This window comes from Nelumbo lutea, chromosome 4 (genome assembly GCF_056320005.1).
Source record: "Nelumbo lutea isolate HS-2025 chromosome 4, American lotus-T2T, whole genome shotgun sequence".
NCBI classification, from domain to species: Eukaryota; Viridiplantae; Streptophyta; class Magnoliopsida; order Proteales; family Nelumbonaceae; genus Nelumbo; species Nelumbo lutea.
Genome location: NC_142687.1, coordinates 95,104,814 through 95,127,106, shown reverse-complemented (window position 1 = coordinate 95,127,106; position 22,293 = coordinate 95,104,814). Strand labels below are relative to the sequence as shown.

Sequence of the window (22,293 nt, the reverse complement as noted above, 5' to 3'; positions counted from 1 at the left end):
CACAAGAGCCACATCCCTAGATACTTTAGTTGTTGTCCAAGCTGCTTTGACTCAGTTAGAAAGTGAAGTTGGTACTTCAGCTCCCTCATCTCAGCCACTGATTACACTTGCTACTCTTACTTCAGCATTTGCTCATTCAGGTAAACGGGCATCAGCATATCATGTTTTAGGCCCAAGTAATAATGGACTTTGTTGGGTCATAGATTCAGGTGCATTTGACCACAATATAGGCTTATCTTTTCTATTTACTACTTATTGCTTATCCTCTGGCAGAGATAGAGTATCCATTGCTGGTGGATCCTTTGTTCCCATCTCTAGGAAGGGAAACATTAGATTATCGGATGCCATCTCCTTGTCCTTGGTTTTGCATGTTCCTAAACTTAGTACTAACCTGTTGTCAGTTAGTAGCATCACTAAAAATCAAAACTGTTCAGTGACTTTTCCTAATCGATATGTTTTTCAGGATCTGGAGACAAGGAAGGTGATTGGGATTGGCCATGAGACGAATGGAACCTACCTGATTGGAGGGGGTGTCTACATGGGGAAGATAAAGTTGGAAGGTCTTTTGTTTCTCAGTCTGTGAGTCAGATGATGCTTTGGCATAATTGGTTGGGTCATTTGTCTTTTAAGTCTTTAAGGAGTTTGTTTCTCAGTTTGTTTGAGTCGGTCCAGATGTCTAGTTTAAAATGTGAAAGTTGTGAATTTGCAAAGCATTGTAGAACAACCTATTCTTTGAGCATTAAAAGTACTATTCATTTTGAAATTGTGCATGCTAATGTTTGGGGACCATATCATGTCATTGCTATGGGGGGATACCGATACTTTCTACTGTTTGTTGATGACTATATTTGTTTTTCATGGGTTTATCTTATGAACTCTCGAGATTAGGTCCCTACTTTAACTTAGAACTTCCATCAAATAGTCCTAACCTAGTTTTGAGTCAAAATCAAAGTTTTTAAGTTAGATAATGCCAAAGAGTATTTTGCAAAACCCTTGACCATGGGGTTTTTCATCAGAGCACTTGTGCCCGCACACCTCAGCAAAATGGAGTTGCTGAGAGAAAGAATAGGCATATATTAGAGGTAGCTAGAAGCATTATGCTAAACTCCAATGTTCCTATACGTTTCTGGGGGGATGCTATCCATACAATCGTGTACCTCATCAACAGGGTTCCTTCTCGGGTCCTAGACATGAAAATTCCATTTAGCCTCTTATATCCCGATAAAGACTTGTTCACTATTCCCCTTAAAGCCTTTGGATGTACTTGTTTTGTTTAGATTCTTGGACCTCATCATTCTAAGTTTGACCCTAAAGCTTCCAAATGCATATTTCTTGGGTATGCACAAAATCAAAAGGGATATTGTTGCTATGAATCTACTTTTGGGAAACGGTTTGTTTCTATGGATGTGACTTTCTTTGAGTATGTTCCCTACTATCATAGAGTTTCTTCTTAGGGGAAGAGTAGTAAGATGGGTTTACCCACATCAGAAATTCCTTTACTTGCTCCAATTACTGAATGGGAGTGTAATGACGAGGGTTGTCAAAAGTGTAGGGGGTTGAGGGTGTTTTATAGGCGGTGGAGACAGGTTGGTTTCGGTCCTTAGCAGTCTAGGCCAGCTCCAGTCAGTTTCCTCTGCGGCTCTAGATCCGGGTACTACAACTCTCTCACATCCTACTACAGTGGAGATATCTCCCATCACTGAGCCTAATGAGATGCCTCCCATTACTAAGCCTTCACTTCCTTTTGATGATCTTGATCTTCCGATTGCTATCCGAAAAGGGAAATGCCGTCGCACTTCATCTATAGAACATTGTATTTCTCAGTATCTGACTTATGACCATTTGTCTCCATCCTATAAGTCCTTTTTGGCATCTATCTCTGCCACTTCCATTCCTAGGACAATGCAAAAGCCTTGTCTATACTAGAGTGGAAGGATGCCATGAAGGTAGAAATGGATGCTTTTCTCAAAAATAATACATGGGAATTGGTTGATTAGCCGAAAGGGAAGAAACTGGTTGGGTGTAGATGGGTGTTTACAATAAAACATAATGCTGGTGGCTCCGTTTAGAGGTATAAGGCCAGATTAACACAAACTTATGGCATAGACTACTTGGAGACTTTTGCACCGGTAACCAAGATGAATACTATCAGAGTGTTATTGTTCATTGTAGAAAATTTCTCATGGCCATTGTTCCAAATGGATGTTAAAAATGCCTTCCTCAATGGTGATTTGCAAGAGGAGGTATACATGGAGTTACCTCCTGGATTCTACAGTATAGAAGCAGGGAAGAAGGTCTTCCGGTTGAATAAAGCCTTATATGGACTGAAACAGTCACCAGGAGCATGGTTTGATAGATTTAGACTAGCTCTCGGAAAATTCGGCAATGCCCAAGCCCAATGATATCACGCTCTTTTCATTAAGAAAACTGACTTCTCCTTGCTGTTTATGTGAATGATATTGTGGTGACAGGGAGTGATACCCATGAGATTGACTCTCGTAAACAACTGCTTCACAAAGAATTTAAAGTCAAAGACTTGGGAGAACTATGCTATTTTTTGGGTATTGAAGAAGCCTGGTCCAAACATGGAATTTTTGTCTCTCAAATGAAGTATGTTCTTGATCTTCTGGAGGAAACTAGAAAGCTAGGTGTTAAACCAGCTGACACACCCATTGAACAAAACCATAAGATTAGAACCAAAGGTGGAGAGCCCCCTTAAGACAAGGCTATGTTTCAGAGGTTGGTTGGAAAACTGCTTTATCTGTGCCTCACCCGACTAGACATTTCTTATGCACTCAACGCAGTTATCCAGTACATGCATTCTCCCACAACCACCATCTTCTTGCAATTGAAAGGATCATTGCTTACCTGAAGAGATATCCAGGCAGAGGCATACTCTTCAAAAATAATGGTCACATGAAGATAGAAGTCTACAGAGATACTGATTGGGTGGGGTGTGTTGATGACAGGAGGTCTACCTCTGGGTATTGTGCCTTTGTAGAGGCAACCTTGTCTCTTGGAGGAGTAAGAAACAAAATGTTGTAGCATGTTCCATTGCTGAAGCAGAATACAGATCTATGGCACTTGGTGTGGCTGAAGTATTATGGTTGAGGTCCTTGTTTCAGGAACTAGGAATTGCTTATGAGAAACCTCTGATGCTATATTGTGATAATCAGGCTGCTATTAACATTGCTCACAATCCAGTACAGCACGACATAACTAAACATATTGAAGTGGATCGACACTTTATCAGAGAGAGAGTTGCCTCTCAAGAAGTGTGTCTTCCATATATTGCCTCTGATATGCAGCTTGTTGATCTCTTCACCAAGGCAGTTACAAAGGTAAGTTGGAAACATATTTAGGCAAGTTGGGAATGATAAATATCTATTTCCAACTTGAGGGGGAGTGTAGAGATGTAGAGCAATAACTAGTGCTTTTATTTTATTTATTGTGGTCTCCACTACTGCTGTTAGTTAGTTCTCTTTATATCTGTTGTTAGGCTGCTGTTAGCAATGCTAGTTTATTAGTTATTTGCTTATGTAAGCAGTAGGGGCATTAATGTTATTGCAATCTTTTTTTTTTTTTTTATGTTATTATAAATAGATGAGTGGGGCGGCAGCTAAGGCTAATCACTCTTTTCTCTCATCTTTCTCTTCTTCTTCTTCTTCTTTTTAATTTGCATCAAGAATTGGACTGATTACAGTCCGGATTTGCCTACTGGAAGAAAAGAACAACTAGGGGGAGGAGAGGAGGCCTTATTCTGTTAGTGTGAGAAGATATGAAGAGAATATCTAGTGCTTGTGTATTGTGATAAATCAATGAATGAAATGTGTTAATAGGTGTATTATATGTACTACACACAGGCTTAGTACCTGCAGGGGTATTTTCGTAATTTTGTACACATTTTGTTATGTATGGCCAGAACAATATAAATAGATAGCTTCACTCGATTGAAGCCAAGTTTTGTTGAGGCCTTAACTCAGTTGCCTCTTATTCTTCTTCCTCTTCTCCTTCTTCTTTCTTCTTCTTTTCTCATTCTTTTCTTCTTCTTCTTGGTCTCCTGCTCAACATGGTATCAGAGCCAAGTTCGTCCATGCCTAGAAAACAACTAGCTGAGGTCTCTTTCCTCTGCTGCGAAGGAGTTATAGTACTGATGCTCGAAGACAAGGAAGAGGAAGCTTTTCTAGTGCTACGGTTAGTCTCCACTGCCGAGTAGGGCTCTGCTACAAGTATGCTGACTGTTCAACTTCCTAGCACAGAAAAAAGGTTTGGCTACATGTATTTTTGCTGGTAATTGGGTTGCTTCAGCTAAGAGGACTGTAGAAATCCATCCCAGATGTTCGAAGGAAGGCTCTAACCTGAAGGGGAGTTCGAGTTCATGACTGATGACTGTGCTGCCTATTGCTGGTATTGAGATTTTTTTTTCTCTCTTCCTGTTTATGGCTTCTTGCACGACTGTTAATGTTCGAGAATCTGAGTAGGGACTGTTCCCCTTCCTCCAATTGTATGTTGCCCTAGTCTGCACTCTAAGGGGCTGTTGATGAACCCTAGAACTTGAGTGACTGTTCGGCTGCCCTAGAAAGTGGATATCAACCGATTAGGTGTGGTGAATCACCACTCGTATTGCTGCTCCTATTGTGACTATTTTTTGGGCTGAGAAGCTGTATCAAGGTTGTGAACTGTAGGTCTTTCAGAACTGGTTACACTGCATGTGCAGTTCGTATAGTGTTTTGTGGACTCCTACACAGTGTAGGTGATAAACCCTAGTACTGCAGTTGCAGTGTTTGTGCTTGGTTCTCTATGGGGCCGAAAATCAACAAGTGTCCTGTTGTGGACTGTTGCAGCTCTGTAAGACAGTGCTTTGGTTTTGTGTATTTCTGAACTGAGAATCATGAGTAGTGAAGATTCAGCTACATTCGGAATCTCCATAATGCTGAATGGAATGAGTGGGAACAGTGATCTATCCTTCCCTATGGCTGGTGTTCCTCTTGACGGGTTAAACTATCTAGAGTGGTCAAGGGGGATCAAACTATACATGACTGCAAGGGGAAAAGTAGGCTACATAAATAGAAGAATCAAAGAACCACCTTCTGAAAATGCAGAACATGATAAATGTGATCAGGAGAATAGTATGGTTATGTCATGGCTTTTGATCTCCATGCAACCGCAAATAAGGAAGAACTTCATGTGGGCTGAAACTGCAAATGAGATATGGGATCAGGCAAAGTCCACCTATTCTGAACTTCGACACTATGCCAAAATTTATCAACTGCAAGCAGCTTCATCTACTTGTAAACAGGGGGAGAGGAGTTTATCAGTTTATTACTCTGATCTGACAACTGTTTGGAAGGAGCTGGACCATTATCAGAACATTGAGTGGAAGTGTGAGGAAGATGCAAAATTGTATAAGAAACTTGTCTCACAGCAAAGGGTGTTTGCCTTTTTACATGGTCTCAATCCTATCTATGAACCCATCAGAGTACAAATTCTAAGTTCAAAGGATCTTCCTTCAATTCAGGAGGTCTATGCTCTTGTCCAGTCTGAAGAGAACAGAAGGAACTTGATGAACAGCACCTGAGGGGATGCAATTGTATTGGCAACAAAGGGGGGTCCCTATACTAGTGGTGGACCTTCTTTCAAGAGAGGAGATCTCCAGAAGAAAGCAGAAGATAAGGAAAAATTGTGGTGCACTAATTGTCAGAAGCTCCGACACACCAAAGATACTTGTTGGGATCTCCATGGGAAACCGAAGTGGGCTCAGGATTTACCTAAGAAGCAAGGTTCAGATGGTATTAGAAGACTCGGGCAGCAAGGTACCAAGAAACACCACATGGCCAATATGGTTACTTGGGAGAATCAGCCCTCCACCTCCACTGTGACTTAACCACCACATGGCCAACATAACTACTCTGGATGCGACCCAAGAGAGGATATTGTCAACTCCTTCCGTGACCATTTGGAGCTTTATGGTAGAACAATTCGATAGATGGATGATCCTCCCATCACCTCTTTTGCATCCACATCAGGTAATCCTGCCACAACTTTCCATGTTGCTTCTCACGACCTTGACTCTCCATGGATCATTGATTATGGAGCGTCAAAATACATGACTGGTATGTCCTCTTTCTTTCAAACTTATCACCCCCTTTCCGGAAGAGATAAAGTGAGACTAGTTGATGGATCATACTCTCCCATAGCTGGTCAAGGAACTCTCTCTCTTCCCCTTGGCCTTACTCTTTCTAATGTTCTTCATGTTCCAAAATTTCCTATGAATTTGTTTTCAGTCAGTAGTGTTACAAATTCCTTAAACTGTTCCGTGAATTTTTTCTCTTCCTATTGTGTGATTCAGGATCTGGCCTTGGGGAGGACGATTGGTAGAGGTCGTATGGTTGATGGACTCTATATGCTAGAGAATACGGCTGGCCTTCTTGTTACAGAGTCTATGAGTCAGTTCAAAAAGAGTAAAATGTATTTATGGCATTGTCGTTTGGGTCACTTGTCTTTTGAGTCGTTGAAAGTTGTTTTCCTAGAAATGTATAAGTTCGTGTCTGTTTCCAATTTTTCTTGTCAAACATGTCAATTAAGCAAGCATTGTAGAACTCAATTTCCTCAAAGAAATAGTAAATCTGAGTTTCGTTTTCAGATTGTGCATTCGGATGTGTGGGGCCCTGTCACTTTACCTTTTGAGAGTTCTACAAGTACTTTATTACCTTCATTGATGATTATTCCAGATACACTTGGGTATATCCAATGCGAATCCGTGAGGAAGTACCAAAAGTTATCCAAGATTTTCAGCGGATGGTCTTCACCCCAATTTCAGACTGAAATTTAAATATTTCAATCAGACAATGCAAAAGAGTTTTTTCATAGTGACCTCATGGAGTTCTTTGCTTCACATGGCTCTTTTCATTGGAGCTCTTGTGCCCGCACGCCACAACAAAATTGTGTGGCTGAACGGAAGAACCGTCACCTTCTTGAAGTGGCACGGGGTTTACTACTCCACATGAATGTTCCCAAACGTTTTTGGCTTGAGGCCGTCATTTGTTCTACATACCTCATTAACCGAATGCCCTCTCGTTGGTTAGAGTACAAAGCTCCACATCAGCTTCTCTTTCCTAAGGCCCCTCTTCTTTCTATTCCTCCTCGTGTTTTTGGTTGTCGGTGTTTTGTCCAAAACCTTTCCCCCACCCGGGGAAAATTGGACTCTCGTGCTATCCCATGTATATTTCTTGGCTATTCATTCTCTCAGAAAGGGTATCGTTGCTTTGATCTTGTTTCACGGAAATTCTCTGTCTCCATGGATGTTACCTTCTTTGAGGATGAGCCCTTCTTTCCTGTTTCTCCTCAGGGGGAGTGTAGGTATGAGGAGAAACTGGTTCAACTTCCTCCTCTTCCTACTCCTTTTCCTTCTCCCCTTCCTCCTTCTGATCCTCCACCTTTCCGTGTTTTTTCTCGTCGTCGTAAAGGCCAATCAGGTTCAAGAGCTGAGGAGAATCCAGAAGCCGTACCTCAAATGCCATCAGATTCCTTGGGGGAAGATCATACTCACTCAGTAACTTGACTCCCAACCTCCCTGTTGCTAATGATCTTGACCTTCCCATTGCCCACAGGAAAGGTGTTAGGTCGTGCACCACCAAACACCCCATTTCCAACTTTGTTTCCTATGAGAACATCTCACCTTCATTTAATGCTTTTCTTACCTCCATTGACAGTATCTCTATTCCCAAGAATGTGGCAGAAGCTCTCTCAGTACCAGAATGGATGAAGGCCATGAAGGAAGAAATTGATGCTCTTTATAAGAATGTCACATGGGAACTTGTTGATCTCCCCAAGGGAAAGGATCCAGTTGGATGTAAATGGGTGTTCAATGTTAAGCATGGGGCTGATGGAACTGTGGAGAGGTATAAAGCTCGTTTAGTGGCAAAGGGTTTCACTCAAGTATATGGGGTTGATTATGCAGAAACCTTTGCACCTGTTGCCAAAATGAACTCTATTAGAGTCCTTTTCTCTCTTGCTGCCAATCTGAATTGGGATCTACATCAGCTCGACATCAAAAATGCCTTCTTGAATGCTGACCTTGAAGAGGAAGTTTATATGGTTCAACCCCCTGGTTTTTTGGCTCAAGGAAGTGAACAAAAGGTGTGCAAGTTGAAGAAGTCTTTATATGGGCTGAAGCAATCACCAAGAGCTTGGTTCAGCAGATTTCATACTGCAGTCCAAAAGAGGGGATACAAGTAATGTCAGTCAGATCACACACTGTTTGTAAAAAGAGTAGAAGGTAAAATGGCTGCCCTAATAGTATACGTGGATGACATAATTGTTACTGGTGACTGGAAGGATGAAATTCAAAGTTTGAAGGGCTTCCTTGCCACTTAGTTCGAGGTGAAAGATCTAGGTCCCGCCAAATACTTCCTTGGGATTGAGGTTGCCTGATCAAAAAGGGGTATCTTCATCTCTCAAAGGAAATATGTCCTAGATTTGCTTAAGGACACTGGAAAGATTGGGGTTAAACCAGCTCTCTCCCATTGATCCCAACCATAAGTTAAGTGATAGTCAAGGTGAACCACTTAAGGATGTGAAGCAATTTCAGAGGCTTGTAGGGAGATTGTTGTACCTCTCTATGACTCGTCCAGACATAGCATATGCTGTTGGTGTCTTCAGTCAGTTCATGCATGCACCTAGGTCCACCCACCTTGAAGCAGCAGAGAGAGTACTACGGTATCTTAAGAAGTTTCCGGCTGCTGGTTTATTATTCCAGAAACATGGACACTTGAGTGTTGAAATTTATACAGATGCGGATTGGGTTGGATCTCAAAGTGACAGAAGGTCTACTAGTGGTTACTGCACCTTTGTAGGAGGGAACCTGGTTACTTGGAGGAGTAAGAAGCAAATTGTGGTAGCTAGATCCAGTGCTGAAGCTGAGTACCGTGCAATGGCACACGGAGTAGCCGAAGGTATGTGGATAAAGAATCTATTGGGAGAGTTGGGTTTTCCAGTTGGTAAACCCATTACTCTGTGACAACAAGGCAACTATCAGTATTGCTGCTAACCCGGTACTACATGATAGAACAAAGCACATTGAAGTTGACAAGCATTTTATTAGAGAGAAAATCATTACAGGCGAAGTATGCACTCCATACATCAGCTCTGAAGACCAACTTGCAGACTTATTTACAAAATGGCTAAACTATTCCAGACACCAAGGTCTCTATGACAAGTTGGGCATGATTGATATCTATGCCCCAACTTGAGGGGGAGTGTTAACAAGTGTATTATATGTACTGTACACAGGCTTAGTACCCGCAGGGGTATTTTCATAATTCTGTATACATTTTGTTATGTATGGCCAGAACAGTATAAATAGATAGCTTCATTCGACTGAAGCCAAGTTTTGTTGAGGCCTTAACTCAGTTGCCTCTTATTCTTCTTCCTCTTCTCCTTCTTGTTTCTTCTTCTTTTCTCCTTCTTTTCTTCTTCTTCTTGGTTTCCTGCTCAAAAAAATGAAAACCAAAGGAATGAAGCATAGGAGTGATTAAGTATCATAGATTAGGGTCTTGCCGTCTTGGGCTTGTCTGAAATCCAAATATCACGAGCAGACCTCTGTATGCATGACCATTCTAAACTTTTATTTGCATATATTATTATGTAGGTTAGAAGAATAATATAAAAAACCACTAAATTTAAGTTCTCCAAGTTCAATTGACTTTTATGTGCTTATACATAATACATGCATCAATAAATTACTTTATCTTTTTCAAAATAGAAAAAGTGTAACAGAGATCCCTCTACTATATATTGACTATTTGACTATTGATGAAATGAAAAATTATAGGCTTCAAAATTCTTTTAACTCAAGTTAGATCGTGTTAACATAACTATAAATGTGAATTAGGTTTTTGTTCTTGGTAAGATATTGCCTGTGTCATAATTACTTTGAGTACCTTCTTTTCTGTTTTTTTTTTTTTTTACTTCCCATAGTTACTGACAGTACCAATTGAGAAATCTAATTGTGAATATGTTTTCAGGGTTACAGAGTAATTTCTGTTGATATACCACGTGTATGGAATCAACATGAGTGGATTCAAGCATTTGAGAAGTTTTTGGATGCTATTGATGTTCATCATGTAAGATAATCATTTTATTCTTTATATTCTCTCACTTAGACTTGTTCCTTTAAAAATTTAGGAGTCATTCTAGAAACCCGGATTATTTCTTTTGCTTATTCATAAATCAAATGACTGTCAGTTGGTTTGTTACATCTCTTAAGAGTTGAGAACATCACATCCATGACCCTTGGGCTTCATGACTAGTGGTTATAACATTGTAAAGATGGCTGTTGAATGTCTCAAATGGACAAGTTATCAATGATGAATATCTTAGTTACATGATAGAAATAGCGGGTGTCAATCTTGATAGTGCCATTGGGCAGTAATACATGCTCATGAAAGTGATATTCCTAGTTATCCAAAAAGATAGCATTGAGAAAAGGGCAATAGACCTCCAAAATTAACATAAAAGCAGTTTTTTAAAGTGACAAAAAAACTATTCAGGGGCCTCACCTAATAGCTTAAGCTTTTAGGTTGAATGGTTCCTTTTCATGGTATTAGAGCATGTTTGACCAAGTGGTCTATTGTTTGAGCCTTGTCGCCTCCATTATAATAAATTAAATTTCAGCACAAGGCATGGGTGGGCCTGTGCTTGTCCATGCTTTTAGCCCGATTGGCTTTCATGTGAGGGGGCATGTTAGAAAATAAAATCCTATTCAGTGACCTCACCTAAAAGCTTAAGTTTTTTGGTTGAACAGTTCCTTGAAAGAAAGAAAATTATAATCAAGGTGCTTCAATTATTTAACAATTCGAACCTGTGAAATTCTGGACGTGTTTGTCTGTTTCCTAGTTGCATCACATAATGGTTAGATGTCTTGTATTCTTGATCCCTGGAGGTTGGTTTTGTGATTTTGGTTGCAGTTCATTTTGTTTCAGGGTTGGGGATCAGAGACCAATTAGACTCTTGTTGCTTCTTTAGTGCAAATTGTTCTAATCTGAGATTGTATCCACAACAACTAGGGCTTCAGGTATTCAAAAGGTCTTTATTTATTTATTTTTTTGTTAACACATTAATAGACTGTTATTAGTGCACAAACAACAATAATAGGTTGTTTAGAAGTTAATAGACCATTCAAAGCTCAAAAACACATAAAATTATACCAAAAAAAAAAAAAAACTAAAGAAGTAAACTTATAGAAGTTGCATGCCTGGACCGAGGAACAAGGCGACCCAAACTGTGGGCCTAGGCACACTAGGCATGTGCCTTTTGAAAGTGGCATCCCTTGGGTTCAAGTGAGGTGCATGGTTTAAATTGTGCCTTGCTGTACATCTAGGCGTGGCACCCCTTTAAACCATCATACTAAAAATTTTATAGATCCATGTCAAAGAATGTGGTGAAGAAAGGAAAACCAGTCCGATCAGTTTCTACTACCTGATGTATAAGTTACATGATATCATTATCTGGTGAGTTCAGTGATTTATTGTCTCATCCAGGAGGCTTATATTGAGAGGTCTTTTAGTTTTTGAGTATCCTTGTATATTGTATCTGGTATCAGTTCTATTGTTTGGGTAGCCTCATTCACTGGTAAGACTCTTCCTGTATACTTCCTTGTTTCAGGGCCTGAAGATTGTATTTTTCCCCTCCTTTTTCTCTTTTCTTGTTACAGTCCCCCCCCAAGAGAGAGAGAGATGTGGGGCTTACATTTTGCTTTAAGATTTGGAAAACTTAAGGAGACCTGATTTTTCACAAGTCAAAAGTAACTAACAAGATGGTATTCAGTTCCAACTTTTTGGATCTTGCAGTTCTTGGTGATTTAGATGCATGAGATAAGCAACTCCCTTTTATCATGGCTTCAGCGATTCAAAAATGATAAACTGCAGAGCTAGAAGTGTTGCAGTACATGAAACATTCACTTTTAAATGAATCCCCAGGTTCTGCCTATTTCATGGGCAACCTTCTTCTTCAGCTGGGATACTAGTCTTGCTGAACTGTAATTTGTTGGATGAGTTCTCAAGATATAAATCCATGGGAATTCAGACTGATGGTGAGACAGGCACAATCTGTGGCCACCAATTTGAATTTGAATAGCTCATTCAACTGGGTGTCCAGGCATGCCAATGAATTAACAGACTCACTTGCAAGGGAAGGGCTGGGGAGAAATCAATTAGAATGGGGATGTCCAGGGACGGGGATCAATCTGTAATGATTATATCTGAGTTGCATTGTTGTATTGTTTTCTCGTTCAGTTGTTCTTAACTGGTGTGTAATTTGTGCTCTTTGTCTCAGAGCTAGCCTTGTACTGCTTGACCAGCTGCTTCTTTCCTTGAGCATGCTGGGGTTTTAATGAAATACACTGTTGCTTATCAAAAGCAAAATTCGGAGTTAGAATATGCAATTCGTGATTGTAATTTGGTATTACAATAGCTGTTCATGTTCAATTTGTGATTGTGATTTGATAGTTTGAGTTTTTTCTTGGATAGGCTGACCAATCTCATTTAACAGGTACATCTTTATGGAACATCGCTAGGAGGATTCCTAGCTCAAGTTTTTGCTCACTATCGTCCAAGACGTGTTCGGTCGTTGATACTCTCAAATTCATTTTTGGAGACACACAGTTTCTCAGCTGCAATGCCATGGTCTCCCATGTATGTTCCTTGCAGTCATATGTAATTTCATGAGGTGACGAGATTGCTTAGTGCATATTATCTTGAATGTTTTTACATATTTTCATGCATTTGGTTCTCATTGCAATCGTGGCTATACAAATCTTCCGTATTCAAGCCTCCACTTATTAGACAATTCCGCATTTAATGTTGCTTGCCCACCAATACATTTGATTGATTCTCTGCATGCCAATTACTGCAGATAGGTAGGTAGGGTCATGAAGCTGCAACAAGAAATCTCAGCTTAATTAAGTTTTTTGTTAATCCTCTTTTACCATATATTTTAACTTGTCCTAGAATAGGACTTTTTCAAGAACCTCTTAATTGAGTTATTACTGGCAATGTCTCTATTAGGCTTTTTGTTTTTGGTTCCCAGATGGCAAGTGAATTCTCTGGCAAAGTAGGTATTTGGATGAGAAACTCAACAATCAGTAGCTAGACTGTACAAAATTAAATTTTAAACTTCAATGATGCTCCATTGATAGGGGGATATGAGACATAAATTCTGAAGGATATTCTCAAGGAAATCTTGCTATTTAACTCTCATTGGCAGGGAGAATGTCCATTCCCCTAGCAGTGGAATTGAGCTCAAAGATCCCTGAAAAGGCTTCTTTTTTATATGGATGGAGTTTTAGCCACCACCTATCTTGTTAAAAGATGTAGAAGTACTCAAAAGGTCTATGCTCTATACCATTTATTTGAAGAGTCAGTTACCCATTCTCATTTAACTGCTCTATTCAAAGAAACAAGTCATTGTAAACCATGGTCAGTTAAAAGCTCTCTAGAGGTCTTTCTAGGAAGACTCTCTAGACAATGTGATATTATTTTGAATCTTTTTGTTTTTTTATCAGAAAAAATATTAATTTTATTAATGGGAGGTAAAAGTTACAACAGTTTGGGTATTCATTCACCCAGAAATACAGATGTCCATATAACTAATTTACAATAGAGCCCAGAATAATTGCTGCCTCAATACCCCTTGCTTTTCTAAAGTGCCGGCCATCCCATTACCTGTCCTTCTATTCCAATTGAGGGAAGCATCAGGTCCCCTTCCAGACTGTTTGTCTCCCTTAAGGCAAGTTTGTAAACCCAAGGTACATTGTGACTAAAAGTGATCTAAGATTTAACCACTTTTGAGTCTCCTTCAACTTCTAGGTTTCTAAAATTGGATTTCTTAGCATTTTCCCCTAGGCAAATAAAAGGAACCTAGGGACAAATTACTAGAAGGAAATTTCTTTCTATAAATGCTTGGGACCTAGAGACGTTTATTTGAATCATTTTGCAGTATTTCTGGTTAGCTCTCCCTTGGTTTGGGGGGTTATGGTTGGGTGTCTTGATGTGGTTGGTCAGCTATTGGGTATTAGGCTTAATTAGATAAGGCATAAAGGTTATTAGGACTTAGGAAAGATGGAGAGCAGAGGCTTTGTGGAGGTTGCACGATGGAGGAAGTCCTTAAGAATCGAAGCTAAGGAGTTTCTCTTCGAGGAGTTGAAGATTAAGGGACACTCTAGCCTAAAGATTCGGGAAATGAAGAAGGCTATGGTCTTGGTTCAAGGTCAGGAGATGGTTGAATGGCTCATGGAGTTCATGTCGGAGGCAAAAAACCAAGTAGGTAGGAATGGTCCGTGGAGACAGGAAGAAGTTACCTGATGGAGTGTAAGAGGAACTCAAAAGGCTCATATATCTCCTTGTCTGAATTTTTTGCTAAAGGTAAGAAGCAAATGGTCTGCTTCCCTCAAGGAAAGAATGGTCAAGGATGGAAGGAGGTTGCCTCAGTGTTAAAAGACATTTCTTAATTCCAAGAGAAAGGGGGAAGATAAAGGAGGGGGAGAGGTTCCAAGGAAGACTGATGCTGAGGTGAAAAGGAAGGATATGTTTGTTATGGCACACTGTCAGAGCCTTCCCACAATGACTGTCAATGTAAGAAAAGGTTGTTGGGAAGACATGATGGTGCTTGAGGCTAATAAACCGATACTGGAGTGGAGGAAAGTGGCTGATATGTTAATACAAAAATTGAACCTGAGAACCACCTTTATCCTGACCCCTTTTAACAGTTTTAAGGCCCTACTTGATCCTGTTGAAAATTTGATTGAAGTGGAAGCTCTGAGCTTTCAGGATCCTTTAGGTTCTTTTAGTCTGTTTAAGTGGTCTCCCTCGTCGAACTCCAAGCCTTTCCACTTGTGGAATCATGAGACAGCAGCCTCCATTGCAATGCTTTGTGGAGCTCGTCTTGACGTAGAGTCTGGGGAGACCTACGATCGGAAGCCTTGTTGGTGAGTGGAGTTAAGCTTGAAGATAAAAGGAAAGAATGGCTAGAGCTATGTGGCAGGATGGGGGCAAGGCACTCAGAGAAAGATAAAACTTTCACAAATTTGGATGGACAACCTTTAGGACTGTCTAAAGGTTTTGGCAGACAGGAAGGTCAAAATGGCAAAGGTCAAGGAACAGGGTTGGGCGGTCAACTACGTGGAGAACAAGTTTTCAGTAGGGAGGGCAGTAAATCTTATGCTCAGGTGGTAAAAGAAGGTGAATTTTTGGATTCAAATTCAAAAATCAAAAGGAAGGTTAAGGTGTCAGACCGGGTTGAACCAAAAAACGGTGAATCGGAATTTAGGGTAGGGGGCACTGAGCGTGACCTTGTAAAGTCTCACGTGCTAGAGCTTATTAGCTCGAGTGGGCCTCAAAACACTATTGGGCCTAGTAACAAAAGGATAGGTGGGCCGCGGATCAAGTCGGCCCATGCCAGGTCGCGTGACTCACTTAAGTCACACGCTTGGGAAAGAAACAACTCCAATAGATGGTAAGAACCGTCTATCTCCCTCTTCCTCGAATTCTTTCTATCAAGCCTGTGCGCGAGTAGTAGTATTGGCCCCAACCTACCTACAATGGGTTCTGGCCAAGAGGTCCAAGATCCTCTCTCCGGACAGGCGAAACCTCAGAAGATTGAAGCGGCATGGCCTAGAACCTTTTGAAGATAGTGAAGACACAGATGAAGAAGGTGGCGACGGTGAAGTTTCGACGGATACATCAAGTTTGGGAAGTATTGATCTGCAAGAAAACGTGGATATTTTACAGGAAGAAAGCTCCAGTACAGAGGTTCTCTACTTAGAAGGATTCTCTCAAGAGGAAGAAGGGGAGATGAGAAGGATAGAAAGCACGGCTTCAGATGCGGAGCTTATTACACCCCCCTCCATGAGGGAGCAATTACAACCTCTCAGGACACAAACAGAGTTAGTATTAAGGCACGGGAATCTCCGATGGACTGTGAAGATAGGCCAGAAAGGGAGGAACAGGAACAGGCTTCTCCGCAGGTACGATTTGACAAAGGTGAAAATTTAACTTTAACCACTTCACTGCAAACGCCAACTAAGGGGACAGACTTGGCACTACCTGTAATTTCTCAGATGCAGGCCTCTTTTCTCCCTCATTCTCCTACTCTGCGATCAGGTATGGGTGTCCATTCGGTTTTTGTTACTGATGTGTGTGTTCAGCCTGTTGCAGATACTCTAATGTCCCATCCTAAAGGAGCAGATGTGGTGGCTAAAGGAAGGATTGAAGGTGTTGGTGGCAATCTTGAATATAAGAAGAATGAAGAATTAAATTGTCATAAAGGTGTGGGGGAGGAGGTGGAAAGAATATGGAAGCTAATCTGTACAGAAATTGAGGAAATAAGACTGAAGGAAGATTACTTGGAAAGGATTTCTCAGAAGAAAGGTTTGCTTAGTGAGGAAGGAGAGGGGGAAGAAATAGAAGGCGATAAGATGGCAGGATCAAATTCTGAAACAGGAAGAGATCATTACAAGGTTGACCTTGGGGTGGGAAAGGAAGTAATTAAAACATACCATAGAAAACCCAAGGAAAAAAAAGAGGAGAAAAGGGAGCATAGAAAGAAGAAAAGGACTGAGGTGCAACGACTATATCTGACATCGAGGCTGATATTGAGTTTAGCGGAAGGGGAGAGAGGAGGAAGAACTCTAGGTAAGGAGTTGACTTCGGGAGGGACCTTATTGAAAGAGTGCCCATGAGGATTATTAGTTGGAATGTGAGAGGATTGGGAAGTGCTAGGAAAAGGAGAGTAATAAAGGATTTACTCACAAGGGAGAAGCCTGACATTGTGATGGTGCAAGAAATAAAGCTCTTTGAATTGGATGGAAGATGGATAAGAGGTTTTTGGAGGATTAGAGGTGTTAGTTGGTCCTTGGCTCCATCCTGGGATGCCTTGAGAGGAATTGTCATCGTGTGGAAGAATGGGGTAGTGGAAGCAGTGGAGGAGCTAGTGGGTAGATACTCGGTATCCATTAAATTCAAGGATGTAGTGGATGGATTTTGTTGGGTGATGACCAATGTGTACAGACCTAATTCCTACAGAGAAAGAAATGAATTGTGGGAGGAATTGTATGCAATTCGAGGTTTATGGGATGGACCTTGGTGTCTGGGAGGGGATTTCAGTGTCACAAGGTACTCAAAGGAATCTAGCAATCATGTCTAGTCAGTCACAACAAGTATGCGGAAATTTAATGGGTTTATAGAAGATTGCAAGCTAAAAGAAATTCCAATGTTGCAAGCTAGATTCACTTGGTCTAACTTCCAAGCTAATCTGCTGTGTTCAAAGCTGGATAGGTTTCTATTCAATTTAGAATGAGAAAACCACTGGGGGAACTTGGTCTCTAGAGCTCTGCCCAGGGTTACATTAGACCATTGTCCCATCAGGATTGGTGTGGAACCTATAGTCAGTGGACCTAAACCATTCAGGTTTGAGAATATGTGGTTAACTCATCCTGGGTTTGAAAACTTAGTGAAGGATTGCTGGAACGAGGAGTTAAGGGTGGAATAAAGATCACTTCGGCAGGGTGGAGGAACAAAAGTTCAACTTGGTCACACGAATTGAAAAATTGGATGGAAATGAAGCTTAAGGGTTATTGAGGGAACATGATAGAGAATCAAGAAGGCAATTGAAGAAGGACTTAGAAGAGGTTTTACTCAAAGAAGAGATTTGCTGGAGGCAGAAGTCGAGGCACAAGTGGATTAAGGAGGGGGATGGGAATACTAGGTTCTTTCATGAGTTGGAAAATGGTAGAAGGAGGAAGAACTTAGTAGCTAGATTAGAAATAGAAGGGCAGGTGGTCACCAACCAAGAGGATATAGCCAGGACCTTTGTAGATCATTTTAAATCCATCTATAGTAGGTCTTTGAATGAAAGGGTGTACCTGTGGATGGTTTGGAATGGCCAAGATTAGAGGAAGAAAAAGCAAGGTGGCTAGAGAGGAACATTGAGGAAGAGGAGATCAGGAGGGCAGTGTTTATGATGGATAGATCTAAGGCGCCAAGTCTTGACGGATTTACTATGTCTTTCCATCAAGATTGCCGGGATATCTTGAAAGAAGATCTTCGTGTTGTCGTCGAGGAATTTTTAGAGAATCATATAGTAAGTTCGGGAGTCAATGCCACTTTCTTGGCCTTAATCCCTAAGAAATTGGATGCTATCCAACCTAAGGAATTCAGGCCAATTAGTCTGGTAACAAGCATTTACAAAATCCTGGCTAAGGTGTTGTCTTTGAGGCTTAAAGCAATTCTCCCATCCTTAATAAGCCAAGAACAAGGAGCCTTTGTACAAGGGAGACAGATAGTAGATCAGATCCTAATTGCTAATGAGTGCGTGGAGGATATGAGAAGATCTAAAAGAAAAGGCTTTGTTTGTAAGTTGGATTTAGAAAAGGCCTATGATTTGGTGGAATGGCATTTTTTGATAGAAGTATTGAGAAATTGTGGATTCGGGAATAAGTGGTGTAGTTGGATTTATGGATGTATTGGTTCTTGCCATTACTCTGTCTTGGTCAATGGAATGGTGAAGGATTTCTTCCCAGCTTGTAGAGGTATCATGCAAGGAGACCCTCTCTCACCCTTCCTCTTCACTCTAATAGTAGAGGTGCTTAGTAGAATGATCTCAAAGGCTGATAGAGAAGATGTGATTAAAGGGTGGAGAATAGGGAGGGATGGTATTCCGGCCACCCATCTCCAATCTGCAGACAATATTCTGATCTTCTGTGATGGGGATGAGATTGAGAGAGTGAGGAACCTCAAGGAATTGGTTAGAAGCTTTGAAAGGTTGTCAAATTTGAGTGTCAACTTCGAAAAGAGTTGGTGTCAAATTTGATCTTCTGTAGCTGGTGTTAATTTGGAGGATAGGGAGGTGGAGTTTATAGCAAGAAGTTTAGGTTGTTCTATCTCATCCTGGCCTATGACCTACTTGGGGCTTCCGTTAGGGGCAAACCCTAGGGAGAGTAGCTTTTGGTGTCCAGTGGTAGAGAGGTTCCAAAAGAAGTTAACTTCGTGGAGGAAAAACTACTTATCCTTGGGGGGTAGAATCACGTTGATAAGGGCCACACTTGCTAACTTACCAACCTATTTCCTGCCTGTGTTTAGGATACCACCTAGAGAAGCTAATAAGATAGAGTAACTGATGAGAGATTTTCTATGGGAGATGGGGGAGAGTAAAAGGATCACTTGATAAAATGGGAGGTGGTTTGCCGGAATAAAGAGGAAGGGGGCTTGGGGATAGGGAATATGATTAAAAAAAATAAAGCATTGTTAGGGAAGTGGCTATGGAGGTGGCCAGTGGAGAGAGAGAGAGACTTTGGCATGAGGTGGTGGGTAGTATTCATGGTCACTCAGAAAACGGATGGGATGCTAGAGTATCATGGCAAGCAACCTTGGCAACACCTTGGAAAGCTATTCATGGCATTCTTCCTCAATTCCTCAGTTTTATCAGGTATGATGTTTGCAATGGTAACTCAGTCCTATTTTGGGAGGATACTTGGGTGGGAGAGGTTCCATTTGAAGGACCTTTTCCCTTCTTTATCCTCTATTTCAACGAACAAAAAGCATGTTGTGTCAAAGTTTTTTTTTTTTTCCATTTTGAATTACCCATTAACACCAAACTGGGATTTTGGGTTTTGTAGAGGCTTAAGGGAAGAGGAAATTGTGTCTCTCACAAATCTGCTAAGTCTACTTGATACAGTATGTTTGGACCCTTCTGATCTTGACACTAGTATTTGGACACCCTAGCGGAGTGGATCCTTTTCATGCACTTCTTTTTTTTAAAATCCATTACTCGGTCTACCCCCAACCAGCCTTTCCCTTTTAAGGAAATTTGGTGCAGGCCTGTTCCCCCTAAGGTTATGGCTTTTTTTTGGGAAGTGTATTATAGGAAAATAAACACCTTTGATATTCTACAAAAGAGAAGACCGTTTCTCTGCCTTTCACCCTCCTGGTGTATTCTTTGCAGGTCACATGGTGAGGACCGTAACCATATACTAATATCTTGCTCATTTATTGCAGAGTTATGGGAGTGGCTCTTCTCATTGTTTGGGTGCAGGTTGGTTAGGCCAGCAGATGCAAGCTTGTTCTTTGATCCTGCTTTCTTCCCTTGGCGGCACAGAAGAGGAAGGATTATGTGGAGGTGTGCAAGAGCAGCGCTGATGTGGTCTGTGCGGGAAGAAAGGAATGCCAGAATTTTCCAAGAGAAGGAGAGAAGCCCTGAAGAGATGAAGGACTGCATTCTAAATAGGGTGATCTCATGGCTAAAATCACTGGATTTATTTCATCAATTCACATTCAATGATGTGTGGAGGAATTGGTTAGCAGTGGCTAACTGCTCATCCAAAAAAAACAAAAGTGAGCATAGCTTGGGAACCCCCTCCTGAAAGATTCTTGAAGCTGAATTTTGATGGGAGCACCCTTGGTAATCCTGGTCCGTCAGGGGTGGGAGGGGTACCGAGGAATGAGAGTGGGAATGTGGTCCTTATTTTCTCAGGACCCATAGGAGTTGGAATCTCCACTAGGGCGGAACTTGCTGCTGCTATCCAGGGAGTACAATTGGCAGTGCAGATAGGTGTGGAACAGGTGATAATTGAAGGGGACTCCAAGGTAGTAGTGGGCTGGCTACAAAATCTGGAATCCGTTGTGTGGTGTTTTAAGAATGAAATTAAAAAGTTCAATTGCCTAATAAGAAGCTTGACTGTAAGAATACAATGGGTGAAGAGGTCAGCAAACTCTATGGCTGATGATCTTGCAAAGCAAGGGGTAAACAGGGACAGTTTGTATTGGGCTCAATTGTAGACTGAATCTGTCTTCTATCCTCTGTTTTTTTCCTACTGACAGGAGAGGACACAGCTCGTGCCTCTCCACAGGAAACTTGTAACTGCAATAGTTTATATTAATGAAATTGATCATTTTTAATTATAAAAAAAGGATTTCTTAGTAAATTTTAAGCTTTGTAACAGTGCCATCAGTTCAGCCTTTTAAAGAGTCCCCTTCTCCTATGGGTCCTGAGTACATAGCCAGCACTTTACTTGATGAATCTCTAAACACCACCAATACCTGCCATCCCCGGGTTTTCAATTGAACTCCCATCAAAAATTAACTTTATCTTATCTCTTTCTGGTGGCTTCCATTCCATCATATCTCTTTCCTTTTGTTTTGAAGAGTGTGCCACCACTTTCCAAGCCCTTATTATATCATTCGCTGTAAAATATTGGAAGATGTCCAGGGTTTTTGGTCCAATGAACTGCTTTAATTTTTATTAATCCCGCTAATTCCTCCTTTAACCGAGCTTCTCATTAAATATTCTTGCACTCCTCTCCTCCTAGATGGACAACACCACAGCAACTCTAACTGCCTTCCACATTGTTCTTCCTCTTTCTGTTGGCTGACTTAGGAAATATAGGCTGAAGACTCACTACATACTGAGCAGCTATCCATTTGCAACCAAAAAGATAACAAAAAGACTCCGAAATATACAACACAGAGGAACAAAAGACTAGTAAGTGGGGAAAGACATCTATTCGGTCTCCTTTTTCGAAGCAGATCATAGGTGTTCACTTTTCCAAGAAAAACCTCCCAGCATAGTGCTTGAACTTTAGGTGGTATGGGCTTACTCCAAATTTCTCTCACCAGGATATTCTTTTAAATATATTTTTTTTATCAAAAACAGTAACTTTCATTAGAAAAGTTAAGAGAATACATTCACCACCCAGTTAAGGGTGTTTACCCCTAGAAAAATGCTTTCTGATTACAGAACAGCCCAGAACAAATTCTTCCTGAAAGTTCCTTGCTTTGCAAGGGTGTTGGCTAGTCCATTTGCTGACCTCCTTGTCCACCTGAACGGTGACCCAAACTCCCTTGCTAAGCAGTTTATTTCCTCATGAATTGCCGATGTGCCCAAGCCCCCAATTTATGTGACTGCATCCACCCAATTAATAGTTTAGAGTCCCCTTCTACCTCAATCTGGTGTAGGCCCCATTGTTTAGCCGGCCTTAGACCTTGTAGCAAGGCCATAATCTCTGCTCTCAAAGAGTCTCCATCACCTATTGGACCAGAATACATGGCAACCAATCTGCCCTCCCTGTCTCTGAAGGCTCCTCCCACCCCAGAGGGACCCAGGTTGCATAAGGAGCTTCCATCGAAGTTCAGCTTCACCCATTGATGTGCAGGAGGGATCCATTGCTCCTTTATCATAGACCTCAATGAAGAAGAGTTTGCTACAGTGTACCAGCCTCTAAACAAATCATCAGCTGAATAATCT

The 22,293-nt window shown here is 41.1% G+C and overlaps 1 protein-coding gene across 4 annotated transcripts in view; it reads left to right on the top strand.

Annotated features, from left to right (window-relative positions):
- Positions 1-22,293, top strand: part of LOC148861963 (uncharacterized) — a 59,859-nt gene that overhangs the window by 24,091 nt on the left and 13,475 nt on the right. For 2 of the 4 annotated variants that reach the window (XM_088984335.1, XM_088984336.1), the window contains 2 exons: positions 10,026-10,124; positions 12,550-12,692. In XM_088984335.1, the coding sequence (XP_088840461.1) occupies positions 10,026-10,124; positions 12,550-12,692 (242 nt within the window). Of the gene's footprint in view, positions 1-10,025; positions 10,125-12,549; positions 12,693-15,368; positions 16,022-19,995; positions 20,559-22,293 lie in introns of those variants that run through there. The other 2 variants (XM_088984337.1, XM_088984334.1) reach the window with 2 other exon arrangements.